Source organism: Diadema antillarum, unplaced genomic scaffold (assembly GCF_040938485.1).
Source record: "Diadema antillarum isolate AM-2024a unplaced genomic scaffold, OU_Dant_1.0 seq00000565_RagTag, whole genome shotgun sequence".
NCBI lineage: Eukaryota > Metazoa > Echinodermata > Echinoidea > Diadematoida > Diadematidae > Diadema > Diadema antillarum.
This window is the reverse complement of record NW_027271504.1, coordinates 1,007,515-1,031,925: the sequence shown is the minus strand read 5'-3', so window position 1 is coordinate 1,031,925 and position 24,411 is coordinate 1,007,515. Positions and strand designations below refer to the sequence as shown.

Here is a 24,411-nt window from a genome sequence, read left to right as displayed (position 1 = left end):
CCTGAAAATAAGGGATGATGCAACTTTCCTTCAGATCCTTCGTCAGCGCAGCGTATGTGTGATAAGGTTCTTTCTGCTACTAGTATTCGCAATTAATACGTAGTTGCAATACGTATGCTACCGGCCGGATACCCAGCGTAGGATCGATCGTACTGTGTCCATGCACTGCACACTAGCTTTCCGTACTAGTTATACGAGTATCAGTGACATAGTGCCGATCACACACAAAACAGCTGTGTGTTCAGCTGCAATCTAATCTAAATCCATTGTATATTTTCACAAATTACATTTGATTATACATATAACATGTCAATAATTTTGATCACTATATGAATTTCAATTATTTATTGCTGTGGTACGTTTTTCAAAGTTTTGGGACACATGTTTGCAACTATTTGCAAAAAAAGGTAAGCTCGGCAACATAGGAAATTTACCCAATAGTTTATGAGCTCAGATCAGCCCATCTCATATGATGCTTGCGCGCACAGCTGAAAAAGTTATTCATAGACCCACTCAACCGAACACACCATAAACAATAAAGCAACAAAACACGGGGTTGGAGGAGAGAGAGGGAGAGATCAGAGGGGGAGAGAGAGACAATAATATTGATGGGTAGGAGGAGAGAGAAGGAAAATGCATGTAGGCCCTACATGTAGATAAATATTTGCTTGCTGCATTTCCGATCAAAGTAGGCCTGACTGTTGCAGGGCTGAAAATAGCCTAAAAATTATGGCGTATTTCTGTTCACGCCTGCATCAGAGGATGAGTAGGCCTACTAACAAAAATTTAAGCTCACCCGGAAACGAGCATATATTTGGGAACTATAATAATATGGAAATACTCTAAATGTGATGTTGAATCTGCCAATACATCAAAATTTAATGATGCTTTAAAACTCGGTCCAATTTTGTGTATTCTTCACCTTTTTTATCTCACAGGTTCACTTTAATTACTGTTCTTATATTTTCTTTTGTTGCAAATGAATGAATGGTTTATTGATCATCAAACTTCGCAGCCGAATGCCTGAACTGCGTCTGATTTACATCGATAAAAATACAGCAGAGACAAAATAAATTACATATATACAAAACACGAACAAAATACAATCATTAATTACAACGACAATAACAACAACAAATCATCAGTACATGAATAGTGGCAATACATTCAGTATATAAATCATATTACAACAAAGGCAGAGTTGGGTGAAAAAAAAATTAGGCCCGGTTTACACATATGTACCTTATATCCTCCATTATTGACATATCACAACCATTTCAATTAATAAAGAGGGTATGGAAGAAAAAGAGAGGAGGCGTGGAATGAGGAATGTTGAGAGATAGAGAATGCTACATGCAGTGTGATGCTGAGACAGGAACAGAGTGAGGGGGAGAGCTAGAGGAGAAAAAAGAAACAAAGGCTGGGGGAGAAGAATATATAGGGAGGCACAAAGGAAGAGCAGGAGAAATGTAAGGATAAAGGAGAAGAAGAAGAAGAGGAGTGAGTAGAGGGGAAAAGGAAGGAAAGAAAGGGAAAGAAGCTGTATGCATCTGGATAAATATAAAAACGGACAATTCAAACATAATGAACATACAGCTGTAAGCACATTATTTCACTTCAGTTGAAATAAGGACAAATATTTGCATAAACATATATCTGTATAAACTTCTGCATATAAATACTTCAAATTATTCAATCTTCATACAAGTTCTTTGATTATCAAATATGACAGAAAAAAATACACTGAGCAAGTCTGAACACATGCTAAAACAATAATGATAATATGCATGATTCCGGCATTAAATAATTAAGTCTTAAACTTTCACCAAATCTTTAAACCATAATACATGCGTGTATTCAAATTTCATAAACATAACTTGTTTCCTTTCTATTCTCTTAACCATTAACCTTTAGACTCTTACCCCATGACACTTTTGACCCCCCCCCCCTCAAAAAATGTCTGATATCTAAACATGTGTGTGTAAACGCACTGCGTTTCATGAAAATCATACACTGTATACCTTCAGACCTGAGTAAACATTAGTTGTGTATATAGTAAAATCCCAAGACGTTACAAATTTCAAATATACAAAAAGAAAATGTAAATGATATGATAATATGTAAGGGGCTCCAACTTCAAAACTCGGCATACAATGTGCATTTATGCACATACCTGTACATTACAATTTGTTCATTAGGTCCACTAGAAATGGTATGGGGCTTTTCTTGTACCTATTCGTTCTGCATCTGACACCAGTGAATGGGACGACTCTCCTCAGGGAACCATGCAGTGTATGGGTTTTGTCTAGGAGCGGGCAGCCATTCTCGAAAATGGGGTAATTTTAACAACAATTTTGCGAACTGACTGCACAAATCCATTCTTCTTTCATAGAGAGATTGGAGATTGGTTTATTTGCAGGGCATTATTAAATTATGTCTCATAGAAATGTCCAGGCACAACTCTGAGGGCTCTTTTTTAATCCTTTCTAGCTGGTTTCGTTGTTTGGTAATGAGACCGGGGTGCCAAACTGGATAGGCGTACTCAACCACTGGTCTAACATACCCGTTGTAAACTGTGAGGAGATCTTTCCATCTAAGTTTAAATTGTTTAAGACAAGTGACCTGTATGAGCATGTACAACCTTCTGTTGGCTTGGGCGAACATATTATTCACCTGGTCATCCCATCTTAGATCTGACCGCAACAGTATAATACCTAGAACCATCACTGCTTGAACCTCAAGAAGAGTTTCTACGCCTAGTTGTATATAAAATGCTTATAGGCCCATATTCTTAGATATAATCGGCTGACTGAACTCTTTTAATACTGGTAAAGTTTTGAGCCGCCACGTAATACAATAAGGATAGGGTACAGTTGACAGACTCGATACTAAAAAGAAAGAACAGAACATACTGAGTGTATATTATATAACAAACCAGCAATATGACATTTTCTTCCTAGGCATCTTTTGTCCGTTGCCTCAGTAACTTTTAAAGGACAAGTCGGCACTCTAATATACATGTGGATTGAGTGAATTCAGTAGAGCACGAGAGGTCTGAGTGAAAATTTGAATTAAGAATGTTAAAGGGGATGGCTAGCACCTGATCAGTGGGAATCAGTGGGAATGCTGGGGGATGATTGTTCCAATCCTTGTGGATTCGTTTAAGAGTACATATATATCTATTGTTGTGTGAAAATTATTTGCTTCAGAATGGTCTCGTATTCAAGTGTGTGCAGTTCAATGCTTCCAGGTTAGCATGCATGCCTGTACAGTGTCGGGGCGATCGTTAAAAAAGTTGAATTTCTAACGTTTTTGCGCAGTCACTGCAGGATGAGGAGAGTGACTTCTGCAGTTAAGATGTCGCATGCGTTCTTAGAACGATATAAGGAAAATACACTAAGATAATGTCAATTTCATTAAAAAAAAAAAGAAAAATACACATTCCCTTGACCTGATGGTATACAACGTACTTAGGCTTACTTATTTACTTACTTAACCAAGTACATATTGTATTGTTTTTTATAACTAATATTTCCCCCTGCCTTCTAAAAGAGGCAAGTCGAGTGGTCTTTTATAATACAAGAAAAGTGAAAATATGTTGCATTTTCTTCACAATTTTCTTTGCCATTCTATATGCATGTGACATCCGAGTCCATCTATCTTCTCATCCAGCGATGGCGGCACTGAAATTCAACTTCAAAAACTCATAACTTTTGAACGGATTGTCTGTTTTTCCTCGAACTTTTACCAATGTTTTCTACTAATATTGCTGCATTCTCTCAATCTACAGATAAGGTGAACTTGTCCTTTAAATCTGAAAAAAAGTTCCTTGTTATGATGTGTATAGGGCGTATTTGTTCATGAAACTCAGAAAAATCAAATAAATCAATACAATCACTCGGATAAAGGTGAAGTGGCATATACAGGGTAGGCCTATTGTTGTGTGTTTGATTTGTTGTCTAGTGTCTTTTAGTTGCTTTTATAGTAGTCTACACTTAGCACTTAGTTAACTTTATTGTACTGTTTATTTGTTTGTTTATAGTATGTTGAGCTCTTATGATAACTGAACTGCATAATTTGCTCTTCATGTCACGATAAATGACTCGCTACGCTTTCAATAATTTGCATTTTGAACTGAATTTTCTTCTGTAGCATAATCATATACACAAGAATTTTATGCCAAATATATTTATACTATATACTATATATATATATATATATATATATATATACATACATATAAGGGTCCTATATATTTTGTGAGGGAGAGGGAGAGATCAGAGAAGTAGATTGAAAATAAGTTTGGTGTATTTCTGCATTTTCTTTCTCCAAATACAATAACAAATGAAAACAAAGTGATATAATGCCCCCCCCCCCAAAAAAAAAAAAGAAAGAAAAGAGGAGAGTACAACATACAATGTCAATTTCACAACAACGTCAGTCTGTAATAACATAATCATTTTATGAATCAAAGCAACACATTTTACAAGGCATACTGTAGTCATATAGGCCCTCTATGAACAAATTTAGGAGAAATCAGTACAGGGGACCGTCATTATAAGCAGAGCTTAATCATACATACCAAACACGTTTTTTTAAAACAACAACGGAAAAGAAAAACAGTGGCTTGGCGCTATAGTTTATAGCCATATCATCAAAACGTGGTTGTTGTTTTTTTTTCATATTTGGAGTGTTTATTTATGTCTGTAAAAAATATACAGTAGGCGATTGAATTAAATGCAAACGAACAAAAACGGTATATTTTGAAGACAGTTGGCGCATTACCAAAAACAAAACCTATATCAAAACCTCTGACTGTTTGTCGTGATGGTACATTACTTATTATTGTTTTGTTTAATATCATTTTATCTTTTTCTGCGTGAACTTAAACAGGACTTACGATTGATTTTAAGGCGATCAGAGTTTTAGGGAGCAGTACTGTTGTTATTTCTTGTTAACCTTAGTTGTATTAGACGTGCATTAATTTTTCTTTTTTAATTGTATATTATTATTTTGATTCATCAGGACGCGAGATGAGTTCTGAAGAATTTTCCAGGGAGGCGCTCCATAAATACTATGCAGTATTTATGGAACGCCATTTATGTACAGTGGTGTGTGTACGTAATTTTATGCATGTCTCGATCTCATGCACGGATCATATGCATTTAAGTCGCTTCCGATGCGATAATCACGCCTGTTTCAATGTCCAAGCATCAGCATCATCGTAAAATTGCCAGTACGTCGTTGCTGAAAGGAGTAGGCCTACCCAGTAAACACAATAACATATTTTTGCACGTGCGGGAACATAGTGAAGGCTACCCAGACTAACTAGCAGACCCCAGCACCAGGCCCAGCCCGCGTAGCAGTGGCAGCACACATTTCACACTGTGGCGCTCGATTGCGCAATCGTGTTGCCACTCGCCTTCTTCCCACCAGCTTCTTCCCCATCATCCTGCTCTGCGTTTGGAGTGTACTGCTGAGCTGAGTGTACTGCACCAAGCCATCATTTTATAGACCATCGCCATCACCACTAGCAATGTTATAAACTGCACTGAGCTGTGCTGTGTTAGATATCTGCATCTCTGCTGTCAAACCTGCATGAACAATTTTTACGTGCAAAAAAGTGACAAGTGGATTCACTTGTTGTGGGAGTAGCTTTGCATTGTTTGCAGACTTTAGTAATTTAAAAGTTTTATGGTCAGTCCCTGATTCATAAGTTGTTGCACGTGGCACCATCATCAACAATGTCGGGAACAATATTTACACCAACAAACCAGATTCGTCTGACAAATGTAGCCATTGTCAGAATGAAAAAGACTGGGAAGAGATTTGAGATTGCCTGCTACAAGAACAAGGTCATGTCATGGAGGAATAAAGTGTAAGTAAAAAAAGTCAGTTACCGGGTACACTTGATTTCTTACTGATTGTATTCTTTTCCTTAATGATGTAACACTCTTCAAATGATTTATATACTTTTAAGTCATTCTCTTTCTTTTGTGTTCTTATGTACTGAATGTTTTTTTTTATCTTCATTTTTTGCCACAAGCTTAGTTATTGTCTTGTATGACAAGTCATCGGTATTTTTGAACAATTTGTAAATTACGTGCACATTTTGTGGCTTGATAATAAAGAAAAGGGCTGGAAGACTCAACCAACACCTTTTTGAAGTTTGTAATAAGCTTTAAGGAATATGCCCAGAGCATCAAGCAGTGCCAGTGGCTTATTTCAAGCTCTATCCAGTCACTCTTGTTTTGTCAGTGTGTGTTGGTCAAATAGGTTTGTATCAAAGTACTGTGAAGGCTGATATTGCAATGAATATAGTGCCGACCCATAAAAAGCACAACACAAAAATAGGGTGTAGATTTAAACAACATGTAAAAAAGAAAAGAAGCACAAAAGAAGAGAAATTCAAATCCTTTCCCTGAGGCAGACAAGTTGAAAGATTGGAGTCTCACAATTTAAGCAATGTACTGAATTTACAGTTGTAGGCCAGCATGCTATAGAGATGTGGATTCATTTGCACACTATGATTATGATGTCCATCTCTTTTGTGTAGAGCTGTAGCAGTGATTTCAGTTTAATTTCGGTGTGTTAGTGTTGAATATGCCTCATTTTTAGATCAAATGTATCTTCTTTTTTTAACTTTCTTACATTGTTTCCAACTCAGGGAGAAGGACATTGATGAGGTGCTGCAGACTCACACAGTCTTTGTTAACGTGTCCAAGGGTCAAGTTGCCAAGAGGGAAGATCTGACCAAAGCTTTTGGAACAGAAGACCAGACAGAAATATGCAAGCAGGTACATTTCACCCCTGGCAAAAAGAAGTTGTGGTTTGCAGAAAGTTGACGATATTATGGTTGTTTTCTTTATGGAAGTGAGATGTGGAATATCAAATATTCTAGGTACCAGGTACTTTGTTTTATCCATATAGGCATATCATTCTCCATATCATCAAAACAACAATTTGAAATGGAACTTTGCTATGTATTAATTAGTGTGTATGAAATTGAAAGAAGAAAAGGTTTTGTAAAAGAATCGCGGGAGTTACCAGCAAATCATGTCTTCTCGGGTGAGTGCAGGGCCAAAATGAATAAAATGTGTTTACTGTTAAGGTCAGAATTGCATAATGAATTATGTTTTCCACATCAAAATTGTGGTGAATATTTTCATAGTTTGGGACATCACGTATGAGTTGTGATTTCTGTTGGAAGGTTGTACAGCTGTAGGATTGCAATTTTTAATAATATCTGCTGTCCACTTATTCACCTTGTAATGATTTTACCACCTCCCTGCTTTAGATTCTGGCGAAGGGGGAGCTCCAAGTGTCCGACAAGGAGCGGAGCCAGCAGCTGGAGTCCATGTTTCGCGACATCGCGACCATTGTGGCCGAGAAGTGCGTCAACCCGGAGACGAAGCGGCCCTACACGGTGGGCATCATTGAAAGGGCGATGAAGGACATCCACTACTCAGTGAAACCGAACAGAAGTACAAAACAACAGGTATGCCCCAGGCAGGATTCAAAGTGGAATTGAGAAGTTGCCTTGATACCTGCAGATCTGAATACTAGAGTATGTATGCAGGGGCGGATCCAGGAATTCCGTAAAGAGGGGGCGTGTTTACAAAAATAAAGGGGGGGCGCATGCACCCCTCCCCCCATTTTTTTCTTTTTATTTCTTTTGTTTCAACAAAAAATAAAGAGGGGGCGTGCGCCGGTTGCTGTCCTCCCTGGATCCGCCCCTGGTATGTGCATGTTGTGCTAAAGACACATACATGTACACATACATATGTAATGTACATTGTATTCACATATTTATATAGGGGTCGGGCTAACTCGGCCCACGGGACATCTCGTCCCACCCGTCAAGGGTGGGCCGAGTTGTCCCACCCGTTGGTATCGATAGTGATCGTGAGCGCTTGTCTGTGTTTGAGTTTATTTTGTCTTTATGACGTCTTTTCTAACCGTAACTTTTATGGAATTGTGCTCAGTGGTTTCTGTTAAGAATATTTTCCAACTTTTGGGGGATTCAACGACGTAAAAATGAAAATTCAGACGTTTTCAGACGTTTTTATCGCGGTTCGCGATCCCCATAGGTTCACGTTCATTTCGCGCGGTGGGCTAACTCGGCCCACTAAGTTTTAGCTGTTGTTTTGTCAGTAAATCTCCGTAAAACTATCCATTTTATCATGTATGAAGGTGTATTCAGGGTACCTTCAACTAATTTCATCTTCGAGGGAGTTTAATTTTGCGCATGTTTGGTGAAATGTTCGCATGATTTCATCTTTGCCGTGTCCGTACCGCACTGGTCTCGCCACTGCAGCTCGCTCACACACACAGTGGCAGAGCTGAGCTGGCAGCGCCATCCATGCCCACTCGGGGAGGGGCGGCGGCGGCGGGGCTCGGCGCGTGGGGCGCGAGCGGCAGAGGGAGCAGCCGGCCACTCCGTACCCGTATAGTAGAAAAGAAATCAAATTATGTAGCAGATCAGTCGATGTGAACTACATGAAGGTCATTATATGCATTTGATTTTAACTGTTAAATGTTTTGTTGTTGCTGTTGTTGTTGCTGATTTTATGTATAGATCTGCGTTATACTCAAAAGTTATTTCTGTTCAATAAATGTTACCTTTCTTCTTAATAAAAACAAACAAGCAAAAGTCAAAGGGGCGAGTCTGTTTATGGGCATTAATTAATAAATTGTTTGATATCCAGTGGTCAGTTATTTGACCTGTAGATATGGATGGTTTGGTTGAATGGTTGATATCATGAAACCGGTAATGAAATGTAGTGCTAGCTAGATTGGCCTTGTTTACATGTATGATTGTAGGGCCTACCTTTTGTGTATACTTTCAAAAATAAAAAGGAATTGTTTTTGTTTTGATGACATCGCCATTTTTGCAATGGGAACAAGAGAAAAATCCTCTGCCACCTGTACCTGCACGATAATGGCCAACCGTCAAGTTCTTTTTCTTTTCTTTTTTGTAATTTTCTTTTTATATTACTGTACTGTGTATACAGTGTATATCCATCTCTCTCTCCCTCTAGCTATGTTATGTATACTGTGATGATCTATTGAACCAAACTTGGACTTCATATCTTAATCTTTTCCATGCCTTAGCCCTATTATATGTGATAATCTTTTACATTTTTATTTATTTGTACAAAACAAGGCTGATTATAAAATTCTCAAATCCTTGCTTGTCCTGCACTCATACAGTTGAATTCATGCACATTTTTTTTTTTTTTTTAAACAAGCAGCAAAGATGAATAGCTTCTCAAATGGTCTTCGTTCTCAAGCACGGTATACTCAAAGTGTTACATAATTTGCAGTCATGCAGGGTCACAAAAGAAACATTACAACATGCACTGGTAGGCATTGGCAAGGTCATGCATATAAAGTTCTCATCTTCCTTCACAAAAGAATCTGTTGTTTTGTGGCCATTGCATCCTTTCGACTGTTGCTCTGCCCTTGATTACAATATACCGGTACTGCTCTTTCCAAGACTGCAAGATCACAGCAAATTTTGAATAATATTAATGTGAGCATGTAAAGTATGTTTTGTTTTGTTTTGTTTTGTTTTGTCATTTTAACATCTATTACTTTATTATTTCCTCTCTATTTTTTTTTCTTGAATAACAGAACATTCTCATTTGACTTGAAATAATACTTTCATTTTCAATTATCACATTCGCCGATGACACCAATGTATTTTGTTCCAATACTGATTTTCAGTCGCTTTTAAGAACTCTTAATACTGAATTGCCGAAATTATCTACATGGCTTAAGAGCAATAAATTGTCACTCAACTTAAAAAAGACAAATTTTATTTATTTTCATAATAAGAAGCATAACAATGAAATGCACCATTTGAATATCATGGTGGATGGTATATTATTGGAACAAAAAGAAAGTGTCAAATTCCTTGGAATATATCAATGAAAATATGAAATGGAATGCTCATGTGCAATACATCTCAGATAAAGTATCTCGTAACGTTGGTATACTCTGTAAGCTTAAGTATTATGTCCCAAAGAATATTTTATGTATGCTTTATAATTCATTGATATTATCGAACATCTCATATTGTAACATTGTTTGGGCAACTGCAAAAAGTCACATTGACAGTATATTGCTTCTACAAAAGAAAGCTATACGTATATGTACCAATTCAGGTCATCGGGACCATTCAGATCCTTTGTTTGTAGAATTAAAAACACTAAAGGTAAATGATATTAACTTTTTGCAAAATTCACTTTTTATGTTTCGTTTGTATAACAGTCAGTTGCCATCTTCTTTTTTCTCATTATTTCATTTAAACAAGGATATACATTCTTATCCCACAAGGCAATCTGATAAATTTCATCTACAAAATCCAAAAACGGTTATGGCTCTGAAATCTATCAGACACACTGGACCTGATATTTGGAACTCTCTTTCTTCAGAAATTCGAACTTTAAAGTCTATGTATTCTTTCCAGAAAGCTGTAAAGACAATGCTGCTTTCTGGATATCAGTGATCTTATAATGTCATTGCAATTGTATTGTATATGAAATTCCCTCGTGGAATTATCGCCGTTCTGAATTTCTTGCGTAATGTTATGTAACCGACCATGACCTGTAACTGTTCACCTGTACCTCGGTAAGAAAATACTTTACTATTCAGTAATCCAGGTGATCTAATTTTGTGTATTTGCGAAAGCAGACAGACCTCTCCCCTCTCCTTTCTCCTATCCTATCTCTATGCAAGTCATCCCTCCCCTATTTTCCTATATATTATGTATTATGTACGAGGGCTGCATGCAAATCAAGCATTGCTTAAGCTGTAGCCCTTCTGCGTTATTCATTGCATCGCTGATATGTTCTTTTGTACATTGTAAAAGCAATGAAGAAACTGTATTGCTGTATAGGTAATGAAGAAACTTACTTTGTTAGCAACTAATGTTTATGTATATCCATGGTACCATCAATGTATATGATATATATGTGCATGTATCTGCATGAGCAATGATATAATGCAGGAACCAATAAAATCAAATCAAATCAAATCAAATTGCACACCAGTATTTTTTTTTTCCAAATTTACATTTACATAGAACTAGTGTGTGCATATCTACGCTGATGTTCAATGTACACAAATTTGATATGTTTAATTAAAAAAAAGTCTCAAGTAGCGCTGTACTATGGATTAAAAAACATATGTGACAAAAACATCATTTTTTTTTTTTAGAGTCATCACACATCATCATCAGTGAATAGTGTGCATTCATAAAATGTGAATTTAATTCCACCACATTTTATAGTGTGTTATAACGGTAATACAACATTTGTTCCTGTGACCTTGTAACAATTGCTCTGGTGTATTATTTTCTCCAACGAAGGACTTGGGATCAAGGTTAGGATTGTGATAGGAGTAGGGTTAGAGTAATGTTTCTTTGTAGAATTTATGTTTGGTTTAGCATGCAGAATTTCAAGTGAACAATTGTTGCAGGAACAAATGTCATGGAACCATTACGACACTGACTTCAGTCCTACTTCAGTCGATAGTTTGCTTTCTTCTAGATTTTCAACCTTTTGACCTACCTGTACAACATACATGTAGTTTACCAGATAGTTGCCAATTGATGAACTCTGCCCCAGGAGAGGTGCATCGCAGGAAATGAGATTGTTGTACATATGTCAATCCAGATACACTTCATGAAATGTTGCATTATTGTAACATTCATTTCGGTGTCCAACATTATGCTCAGTCACTCCGCAAAACCAGACAATGTCCTCTCAAAACTGAATATTCACCATAGCTGTAGGGGCTGAAGAAAGCACATCTCGGTCAGTTCCTGTGGTAGACTCTTTCTTAATTCTACCCACTTACTTTTTCCAGGGTAGTTGATTTACATATTAAAATCATAAGATAGACAAATCAACCAAAACGAAAGGAGGAAAGTAGTTTCACCCGAGGACCGAAGGAACCGATGGAAAATAAAGGTAGGGCCTATAGGTGATCACAAGGTGAAGTTGAACATGAATGGAAACGGATCAAAAGAGTTTGAGGAGGTAGGTGTGGAGGTGAGTGGAGAGAATTAGGTTGTGTGGAAAACTAAATGTGGATAATTCATTAAGGGTATGTCTGAAAAGTAAGCTACAAATATGGAAAGCTACACAACACAACCTCAGAGCTTATACCTGGTCATATTTTCCCCTACCAGGCCCTACTAGCAGTATCTATCCTGCACACGTCTGCATGCAATTAAATACCACAGAGTTTACTAATACAATAAACTGGTCTATCCTGCCAGAGAAGTAATACCTGGTACTTGGGTGTAAAAGAAAGAAAGAACATACATGTACTAATGTAAAATTAATTTCAGGGCCAATAGTATTCATTGTTAGTAGCAAGGTGCAGTCTATGACAATTCAATGATAAAGTGATAAGTTAGTTTGCTACATAGATGTACTTCGATCACAATGTAATTTACTATTGCTTTATCTGCTGCTTTCGTTACAAGGTTATATATTCCATTCATTTCAGTACCGGTATAACAGTATTTCTTCAAATTCATGAACTTCTTCCGTCGAGATGTTTTTTAATGCAAGTGATTGACAAATTGCCCTACATCGACGTCAATAATTATCTCTATAAATCATCATATTTACATAAACATTTATATCGATGTACGTGTAGGGCAATTTGTCAGTCATTAGCAGTAACAACAGTATTTCTGTTAGCAATTATAGTACATCGAATAAATATCAGTATAATCACTTTGAAAACAGACTTCACCATAGTACTAGTATATCATTTCAGTACACAAAAAGGTGATATTAAAACCCGTATTATTTCACAAATGTTACATATTCGTAACTTAAGGAGCAGTGTCCCAACATAACGAATAGTGTCATCCGAGTCACATGATAATTGCCAACAATACAGCATGCATCCAAATCGGGTTTTTTTATATGTGTGTGTGTGTGTTGTGTTTTTGTTTTTAAATTCAGTATCAATCATCAATAACGTTCGTTGATGCGGGGGGGGGGGGGGGATAGACAGAAAAACAGCAAAATGACAACTGCAAACTGCACGAGGTTGGAATACATAAATAATTGAGTCATCCTGGAAAAAAAAAATATCAGAAAAAATAAAAGACACAAAAAAAAATGAGTCAAGCAACCCCCTATGCCCAGCCTTTAGCAGAAACCCTTGCCCTTGGCATTGGCTACCCTGGCGGTAGCACAACAGCTCAGCCCTCAGCCCAATTCACGCGACGTTGCAGCAAAACACAGTTGAGTTGAAACAAGTTGCTCCCTAGCTCTCAGCTCAAAGTTCAAAACAATGGATAGGAAAATGCCAACTGACTACTGCATAGAATTTACTCACGCGAGAAAATTGGGAAGTGCAGCAAATGACGCCTTTTCCTCCAATTTCAAACCACCGCCCGTATCCGTAGCGACGTTTACGGAGTGGCTGGCTGCTCCCTCTGTGCCGTTCGCGCGGGTGCCCCGCGCCGCCGTGCCTCCCCGAGAGTGGGCATGGGCATGGCGCTGCTCAGCTATTACTGTGATGTGTGAGCGAGCTGCTGGTGGCGAGACCGGTGCGGTGCGGATACGGCAAAGATGAAATCATGCGAACAAATATCCAACATTTCCCCAAACATGCGCTAAATTAAATTCCCTCGAAGATGGAATAAATAATAGTTGAAGGTACCCTGAATACACCTTCATACATGATAAAATGGATAGTTTTACGGAGATTTACTGACAAAACAACAGCTAAAACTTAGTTGGGCCGAGTTAGCCCACCGCGCGAAATGAACGTGAACCTATGGGGATCGCGAACCGCGATAAAAACGTCTGAAATTTCATTTTTACGTCGTTGTATCCCCCAAAAGTTGGAAAATATTCTTTACAGAAACCACTGAGCACAATTCCATAAAAGTTACGGTTAAAAAAGACGTCACAAAGACAAAATAACCTCAAACACAGACAAGCGCTCACGATCACTATCGATACCAACGGGTGGGACAACTCGGCCCACCCTCGACGGGTGGGACGAGTTGTCCCGTGGGCCGAGTTAGCCCGGATCCTTTATATATTGGTAGTACACTGTACATACACTGATAAAATGCATGACCTTGCACATTGATACAAAGGTATGCATATAAGCTCCCCCACCCTTTTTGTTGATCATCCAGATATACACACTCGTAACAGAATTTGCCTTTCCTTAGGTTATCCTGCGATGTCTCTTGCTTTTATTAAGTTGGAATATTTTCTGAAGTGCGCCAAATGAATAATGCTGATGAAGAAGGTGATGATAAAGGCGGTGGGGATAATAATTGAAATGTGACTTTAAGAATGTTCATTTAAAAAATCATGGTTCTGCATATATACCTTACACACATACTGTGCATCCTTATTATCTGACTTGTATGTAGATCACAGTTGTAGAAAATAAGTAGATGAGGATTTATGCATGAGTTGCTGTGTTGATGACCAATAGGCACTGGAGGTGATCCGCAAGCTGCGTGAGACGGAGACGATGCCGATAGACCGGGCCCAGATGAGGCTGAGGATAGTGCTGCCGGCCAAGGAGGCCAAGAAAATCAAGAGCAAGCTGACGCAGCTCATCACAAAGATTGAAGAAGAGGAGTTCAGTGAGAACATGGAGATTGTAAGTCACTGTCTGTAAAATATTTTGCATTGTATAAATATGCATACATGGTCCTTAGCAAAGGAGAGCTATGCCTTATGCATGTAAAATGAGCCATCTTCATGTCTCTCCTAAAGAGCAGGTTGAAATCCTGGTGAAGTGGTGAAACACACCAACATCTGGAGATTTCTGCAGTAATCTTCAGGATTAAAGGAAGCAGACTGCCCTGAAGAGGGAGAAGGAAGAAGTTGTATATTACCTGTCACTTGTAAAGTCTCCAAATTTAAGGCAACACTACTGCAAAAATATAAGTTTGTTTTTTTCTCATTTAAAAAGATTTCATATTTTGTTTTACTCTTGTCCACGTTTTAAAGTTTGAGAAATTGTTTCGAAGTTCAAAACTTTTCAGTTGCCATGAAGGGTGGTACTATGGTGTTTTGAATTGGACAATACTGTTGTTTATTTGCCTAGCTATGTGTGCTCAACTGCATTTAAACTTCATTGCTGTTTTTCCCTACACTGTGATGGCTTTCTCACTATTACTGTGGGAGGTTGTTCTGAGTTCAGTCAGTCAAATAGTACCGGTATATGGTGTGATAGAGCGGCAGTCACCTTACCCACAATTTGACACATCTGGCTGATTGGGAGAGTAGCCTTTGCCTCCATTGCCTGCATGTGCACATGTGATATCGGATTACCCTGGGCATCACTCTCCACTAAACACGTATGGCCCAGAACCCAGCAACTCCATAGGGAACTGTGGAGGCTTGCTCTTTTTGTATTTACACATTAAAAATTTCAGGAGGAAAACCCTCCTCTTACTCACGAAAGATGGAGACTAAAGTGAGCACTGGTATTGCTACCCTAGCAGCAAGCCCGCTTATCGAACTGGGTTATTAGTTGGCTATCCCTTAAAGGTGCATAGTCCCGGTAGTGTAGAGGGTGCTGTTGATGATACTGCCGATCACCGTCGGCATTGATACGAAGATTACCGAAGTTGAGCTGTCATCAAGAGTAAAGTGCGTAGGTGTTGCCAAGTAACGTTGCCTTTGTTGTCTTCTCTGCGCATTGCGTAGTCTGTAGTAATGCCAGGGTAAGTGCATATGTGCTTGTTATTATGATATCACAGAGGTTTGCTAAAGCGGTCATCCCCCTCTGCCGAATCATGAGCCGAACTGTGATCGGACCACTGACTGAATCGGACTTCTTCGGCGTAAGCGCTAAAGAGGAGTCGATAGCGTAGGTCTCTATAGGAAACTTGTGCCGTGCGCCCGCATACGCATTTGATTAAAACACCTGGACCATGCACCTTTAATACATGTATCTTGTTCTGTTTGGCTGTTTAGGTGTGTCTGGCGGATCCTGGTTGCTACCGAGAGATGGAGGAGCTCGTGACAACCAGCACCAGGGGGCGGGGCATGGTGGAGGTCCTGTCACTCAAGGAAGTGGAGGAAGGGGACGAAAGATTAGAGTGAGCCCTCGCCTGGCCATATCTTCTTCATTGGGGACATTAAGCTCTTCCAAGTCTGGAATCAACCACTTGTCAAGTGAAAAGACTGTATCGTGCATTCAGAGGGTAGAGATGGAAAATCAATCAAGGACTTAACACTCTCTGGAGATGAAGCAGTGCAATTCTAAAGCAGTACCCCCTTTTTAATCAAAATTGGCGTCTGTTCAGATGATGAGTGTATAAGGACAGTCTCCATGGAGACCAGGCATGATGTGCAGATTTGTTACAACATCAGATCAGAGGAGATGCCTGCTTGTAATCTGCCAGTCGCATGTTGCCTGGTGCATGTGGAACCAGCTGCACTAAACCGACACAGGATTATGAAGATCTTTATCTACAGAGGGGACATGAATGTGTAGCACACTTATCAGGTGATTCTGAAAAGCTGTTTTTCTCTTCATTATTCCGACATGCCTTCTGTCTGGATTGTTCTCAAAAGATCAGGGTTTTATACATGCTATCAATGGAACATTTTGGAAAATTATGTGTTGATATAGCTGTTTGCACTGATATTTGGTCATGTTATCTATAAGCTTGTCACCATAACTTCATACATGTATGTCTCATCAGTTTGCAAGATAAACATTGTAAGTTGTTCGAAGATCAAAGTTCCCCATGCAAAACAGAAGTGGGGTCCACTTACCAACTCCAACATACAATGAATGCTAGAAGATAGAAGATATGTAATTATTATGTTAACCCGCTAAAGACTAGTCCTGAGTATACTCGAGCAAGTGTGTATGGAAAATGCACTTTATAGCAAAGTCAGCCTGTCCTCAACAGGTTAAACTGCAAATCTGGGTTGTTCCTGAAGACTCCATGCTTAATTTTATCTGTTGTTTCCATTCATGAGAAATAAAATTTCAAAACTTAGGCCTATAGGGAGGGAGGTGCAAAAGATTCATGTAGTACATTATAAGGGTTACTTCCTGCATTGTAGATCATAAAATGATCATATAAGACATGTATTTTGTGGGCATAATTTTTCACTTTAATATTGGGACATGTCAGACAAAGCCAAAAGTATAATAAATGCAAACAAAGGGAAAACTGACCAGAAATGAATATAATTAATTAGTGAAAATTGAGCAAACAAAATGGGATTCCTTAATTTGAACCTGAGACCTCTGGATTGCTAGACCAGTGCTCTAGCCAAGTGAGCTATAGAAAACCTAATACACTGTAAGTCCCAGAAACCATTAATTCTCACTAGATTAGATTCCTGATGGAGAAATAGGGCCAGAATGTACACTGTACTAAAAAATTGCTGACTATTAATTGTGTACAGGTGACTCCCGTTATAAAGAAGTCCTCGGGATCAACAGTATCCTTTCATTACATCAAAATTTTGTTACAGCTGAATAAGTAAAGTATTTTTCCATGATATATGGATAATTCAGGACCTGAATTTTTACTTTCATTATAACCGTGCTCATTATAATGCAAGGACACTTCATTTGGTAGGTGATACCTTCAGACATTGCACTAATGTATTTGCATTTACTACTCTGGCATGTTGTTAATTTCCAGATGTCAATCAATTTGCGAAATTTCTAAAGATGAAGCCAGTTTGAAATGTATATGGCAGCTACAGTAGATGAGCATGTTGTAGTTGTATTTCAAGCTTTGTTGCAGCTTGGCAGCTTATGAAATTGGCGAAAGTGTGGTGATCACTTTTCATGTCAGTTCATTCAGCAACAAGAGACAAAGTATATGTCGAATGATGTGACTACTGAGACTTTTGTTTGAAATTGTTGGTGTGAATGAGTACATACTGTAAAGCAAGATACTTTCGCAGCATGAAATTTTTGCGAATTGGAGCCGACAACCTTTTTCGTAGCATGAAATCTCTATATTACAAATTGCCTTTGGCATTCAATGCATGTATACAGTTGTATATGCGAGAACTTTCATGTGCATTTTAATTTTGCGAATCTTTGGTCGAGAGAAATTTGCAATATTATTGAAAAGATGCATGTGAACTTTCTTCATTTTACAGTATGGCGATTGCATTATGTTTTGTTTTAACCAACAACTTCAAACAAGTGACAATGATGCAGAGATCCCAACTGTTACTTTCTTGCAGCATCTCGTGTGTAGCTTTTGCCAAAAATACTGCAGATATCGTTAAATGCTCTTGCCTAAATTCTGTTTCTACACAAGTCTATGGAAGTAAAAGTAAAAATATTGTTTTGAAAATAGTATTTCCCCAAAGTTCATTTCTACACATTTCTATGGACCTAAAAGTAAAAATATTGTTTTTCCAACAAAATGCCCCTTTTCAGCCCTGAGAATACTACAATGCTGTTTACAAGGTTGGCATCCCTGACAGTGATTGAACCCATCACATCCTCAAGTAATTTTTCTGCAGAAATGAACAGCTTTTATTTAAATTGGCAACTCTGAACTTTTGTGTGTGTATCCCATATCAGAGAAAGAATAGATGGACTTTGTTGAATTTAAACAATCTGCACAAAATCCCCCCCCCCCCAAAAAAAAAGAAGCAGAAGAAAAAAAAAAAGAATAGTACCAATTTGAGACAGGTGCAGTGACTGTAATCTTCCAAAATGTGTTGCCAACTGAAGGATCAGTAGTAAATTTAACAATTTGGGGGATTTGGATGCTTCTGCAAACCCAAAATGTTAACAATGGTAGGCCTGTAGGCCTACCATTTGTAGGGCTCAAATGAAGGAAAATTTTTATTGTATTTTTATTCTTATGTAATATTGATACTGAAGAGTAGAGATTAGAATGAAAAGTATTATCAAGTCAAGTCAAATTCTGGTCATTGTGATATCGTCGGTTGAGAATGATAAGGGGGTTAAGCGACCACAAAACCCATAGTGTTTGAGAAGACTTAAAGCCCTTCTCATTCTCAACAGACGATATGTGACAGGGAGAAAAAAAGAAAAAGAAAAAAGGGAGATAGGAAGAGTCCTGAAGTGTTACGTCAATTATCAATGAATAACACAAATGAAGCCTTCATTAGAGATAGAAGTATTTTATGCACTGATGATACATTGTACATCAACTTCCATATCTCTGTTATGACGTCTTTAGTGGCACTGTCTATTCCTATACAATATCACATTACTACTATGGTGCATTCATGGGTTGATGAATCTGTAGTGTAAGAATTGCATCTGATTTTGTTCAGGCCCTCTTTCCTCTTAATTTAATAAAAGGAATTATCTAAATATGTTTTTTTTATTGCATGACCTCCTGACTTGGGATGAAAATCTTGCTCATGAGTGTCTTTTTTCCATCAATTTTCATTTAATAAGCCTCTTGTGTTATCAAAGTACCTAACTGAAGTGAATACTGATGTTGAGATCAAAGTGCTTCAAAGGGAATGATGCCCGAATATACAACGTACATGTATATGTGGAATGAGCAGGGAGGTGGCCTATCTGGATTCTGTGACTGCAGCAATATTAGCAGAACACATCAATGAAAGTTTGAGGAAAATCAGGCAATCACTTGAAAAGTTATGACTTTTTTTAGAGTTTCGGTGCAGCCACCACTTGATGAGAAAATTACTACAGTTCATGATTTCATGTACACGTGTATGTAATGATATATTAAAAGAAAACAGAGATATTTCCACAAAATGTAATATTTTATGAAAAATACACATTCCCTAGACTTGTTACTGACATATTCTATTATTCACCCTGCTTTTTGAAGTGGTAGAATCGAGTGCTTTTTCATTGTGCTAGAAAAGAAAAATTATGTTGAAATATATTTTATGTGTATAGTTGTCCATATACGTAGCAGCTCAAAGTGTTGTAGTCTTATCATCCAGCAATACCTGCACCAATATTTTTAAAACTTATGACTTTCAACGGAGTGTCTGGTTTTCCTCAAACTTTGCAGATGTGTTCTACTAATGTTGCTGCATTCCCTCGATTTGTTTTATAATGTCATGTATTTGGGTTTCAGTCTCCTTTGAATGAAGATATATAATCGATATATTGATGTGCTGATACGTCATTATATACAAAGTCATGCACAATTTATTCATGAGCATTACTGCGGCAGTTTTAGAGTTTATCAACTTGCAACAAAAAAAAGCAATTACAGAAATACCAACAAAATACCATTGATGATTTAAACTACAATGTGCAAAATCATGCATACCAACTTGCTTAATGTGGACATCAGGAAATTTGTATTTTGTCATCACAAAATCTGCAAAAAATTGACTCCAATAGCAACAGGCATGGACACAGAGACCTTAGTAAACAGACATAACATGATTTTATTTTCACTGTTACATTGACTCTCAGATCGTGTATAAATCCACTTACAAAACTGTCTTCACTCCTCGACTACGTGTTTAGCACTCCATTGTAAATCGTAATGTACTTCTACACATTCAATAATAATTAAGCATGATATGTGAATCACAAAGTGTGTCACTTTCTATAACATGTCTTTGGTGTATCGAAGTTTACACTGAGCATATTTGCGCCTCGTGTATGTAACCCACTGAAGGAGTCAACCTATGAATGCATGGAATTCGCAAAAGGCAGTTGGAGTACGGGTGTAGCGTCGTAAAGAGCTGGTTGTCTGACAAAGGTACACTGTATAGTCTACTAGCGTGCTACGTTCCATCTTGTTAACAGCGGAAGAGTACTGAAACAGTCGAGACCGAATATTTCTGATTCTTAACAAGGAGTGAAAAAAAAATCTTTGTAGACTTCATCAAGGAGTGGTATTTCCAAATGAGGTATCTATACAAATGTCAAGATGGGAAAGGAGGGTTTAGTGTCGGCTGGTTGACATTTTGATCAGTAGATTCATCCCAGACACAGCGGGTAAGAAAACTGAACTTGGATTGAACAAGGCATCACCGGAAAACAGTAAATCCTGAGAATATTTTGGAAATGTGGTCCTGTATGATACATAACAATGTACTCTCCAATTTGACCCACCACGGAGGTGTGATATTGTACATCTACACTGTAATGAACATTATTAGTAACAAGTAAAACATTATACGCCATGTTGACATTCAACATACTATCAAAAATCTCTATACATTGTACTGGCATTCTTTCATGAATCATTCCACTGGGTCATTATACATGAAACACCCGCCTCAGAACAACTCCATAGCTAAAAAGGAGCTGTGAGTATGAATGAATCTTGTGTTTATATGATAGATAAATGTTAATATGCAGACGCAACAATATGTTGGGCCATTCCTGACATATCTGGGGTACCAGTACTAATTACGGTCACTTATCCCACGCACTGAGCTCCACAAGGGCCATTCAATTAATACACATACACTTGTATGTGTTATCTCAATCGTAGCCCTTAACCAAGGAGATGCACAAATGGCAAAAAAATGATAAAGCGGAATGCACTGATTTCTATGCAATACACTTTACTTGGTGGAGAATCACCTTTTGAAGCTTCGACTTGCCAACAACATTTGGATCTTTTGATCATTGACTACTTATTTACTGTGTAAGACCTGGGGTTCCAAATGAAGGATAACATACAGTGTATAGAAACAATGTATTTGTGATGTTTCACTATGTGGACTTGTTTGTCCTACTGTGGCATATTCAACAATTTACTTCAGTGATAAAAAAAAACAGTTTACAAAAGTCGAGACATCTTTGCAAAGAAAACAAAAACTGACATACATGAATGTATAAAAAATTGAGAATTTTTCCTCCTTGATCCCCCACATGCACTGACCCCTAAATAATATTTAGACTTGCACTGAGGCAGATTAAAGAACTGCTGTGCAGACATGTTCACGTTGAAGATTGTTACATGTATTTCACCACCAAAACACACCTGAAACACAGGTTTCTAAAGTGTAATATTTAACACACCTTTCATGTGCATCACACACCAAACCTAGATGTATTATTGCTCAGACAAAATGGCCCAATTCTATATCTACATGTGGAAAATGTTTATGAAACAAAAACAAACAAAAAAACTTCAGTATCAAACTTGAAAATGGATCACACACCTGGCATGTGAAATTGTCCCTTATGAATTTCCACTCTCATTACGACGTAGGCATTAGTTCCTCTAACTAAGCTGCATAGTGGAAAAAACAAAGCATAAGACTACATTTCAACTTCTACAGACAATACTGACACCTGGCTAAAGGGCTGGTAAGAAAGAGACATTGTCACATTAAACTGTTTTAACTATCCCGGAAGCTTGCCCTCGGTTTTTAGTACTCAACTGATAAACAGAGTTAGTGTAGTCCACAAATATGTTGCTCTCTGGGAAATATGCAAGTACATGTTTTCTCAGTGTGAAAAGAGCAGGGCTTAATAATTGGTATACAAAACTAGGAAGCTGTGATCTGACTCTTTTTACTGTTAAAAAAGAAAGGATGCATACTACATGATGTTTGCATATTTTTTGTCAATTTTACAAAAACACAACAGATTCTGCTGTTTCTCACACAAAAATAAACTAACTTTGCAAAATATCAAAGATGGTTTCTAGCATGTTAATGAGGACTTCCAAAACTTTGGCTGTGCTTATGACATACAAACCAGAATGACAATCTGTATTACTGCAGTTACAGTGTTTAAAAGGGTGAGAGAATTCCTATGGTAATATTGTCCATGTTGCATAAATCACACACAATATGACATGTCATACTGTATATGCTGTTATTTTCGCATACAGATATTTTCGCGAGTGAGAAGGTCACAGGCATTTTCTACTACCTTACTTAGTGTATGGTGACATTTTCGCGTGTTGCTAAATTCGAGGTCCAACTGTGATTCGCAAAATTCGCGAAAATTAAACCCTTGCGAAAATAACAGCTTATACAGTACTTCACATATGAATGACTCTACGTAGACCATACGACTCTTGCAACAAATGCAACTACAGCTCACTTTAGACCGAAGACTACTTCAGTGTAATTCAGTGCATGCTGGCTATGTCTACAGCTATCATAAACATTTATTTGGGTGGCAGTTCTACGCAGCATGCATCACAACGAAGAAGTGCGATCACATCAACCCTTCGACCACTACTAGACTTTACAATAATGTAGCGCAGACTGGGTATACATGTTGTCCCTGTGAATGCTAACGATAGCCACATACAGTGGCCAAAAGAAGAAGTGGAGTTTGAACCCTTAACCTCATTATCAAGTCCTGTAAGCATACAACCACCAAGCCTCTGGGTTGATGTCAATCATTAACATCCCCATGGTAACCACAAAGCCCACACGATATCATACCATAAATTTGTAGATAATTCTGCATACCACGAAACAACATACAAAAGCTTGGATGTACAAATCAGATCTATTAAAGATATATAATCATTGCTCCCAAGATTGAATTATTTTGACCTGATTCCTTGAGCATCTCTTCTACCTGCAGCTGTTGATAAATACTGATTCTGAATCATGACTGTCCAAAAAAGAATAGAAAAAAAAAAATCATGGTGATGCCATTGAGGTAATAATGCTACACTAAAAGAACAAACAATATCAGTGATGCTCTAAGAAACATATCATACATCATACACAAGTAAACACAGAAAACATCATTTCTACTTTGGCCAGCATATACAGTTCGTGAATCATTCTGGATTGCAGAAAGTCTACATCGGTGAGCAGGCAAAAGGCCAACTACATGGACTCGGCGACTGTATATGGTTAGCATTAAGTGAAAGACTAACAAATTCTATGCAAACATTCTTCACATGTTATTATACCCTGCTATTTATGGATGGATAGCTTACAACATAAAATACACCTTAAAGGGATGAACGAAGTATTGGATCTTCTCGTCACTTACAGAAAACGAACAAACGCAAAAAAAAAAGCCTATCAGAATTACTCTATCAAAATTGTAGTACTATATGAAGGTAATCAATATTTGCATTTTTGCAACAAGATACATAGAGTAACTTACAAGTGATGAGCACGTGATTAACAAGCATTTAATGCACCATTCCCTTTACAAAGCGAATTACTACTCATGATTTTAGCAACCCACACAAACTGTTTCACTTTAAATATTTTCTATTCATTATTTTCACTTCGTTGTTGTATTCATAATTATCGCCTGACAAAGCATTTTAAAAGTCTGCCACTGATCTCCTGATATTGGCCAAACTTCATACAGACTCATCAGGATACAGTACAAGATATAAAAATCAGACAGGTGCTGTTAAAGCACAATTTCTTTTCTCTCTGAAAAAAATGAAAGACATTGTAACCAATATCAATTTGAAGTGTTTTAACTTTTTTT

General features: G+C 37.7%; 1 protein-coding gene across 1 annotated transcript; it reads left to right on the top strand.

Annotated features, from left to right (window-relative positions):
* The first annotated feature begins 5,707 nt into the window (after positions 1-5,707).
* Positions 5,708-16,595, top strand: LOC139735149 (ribosome maturation protein SBDS-like). Its single transcript, XM_071645910.1, has 5 exons — positions 5,708-5,878; positions 6,668-6,797; positions 7,298-7,498; positions 14,491-14,661; positions 15,987-16,595. Exons 1-5 carry the CDS (start codon positions 5,745-5,747, stop codon positions 16,113-16,115), a joined length of 765 nt encoding a protein of 254 aa, XP_071502011.1. The 5' UTR covers positions 5,708-5,744; the 3' UTR covers positions 16,116-16,595.
* Positions 16,596-24,411: the final 7,816 nt, after the last annotated feature.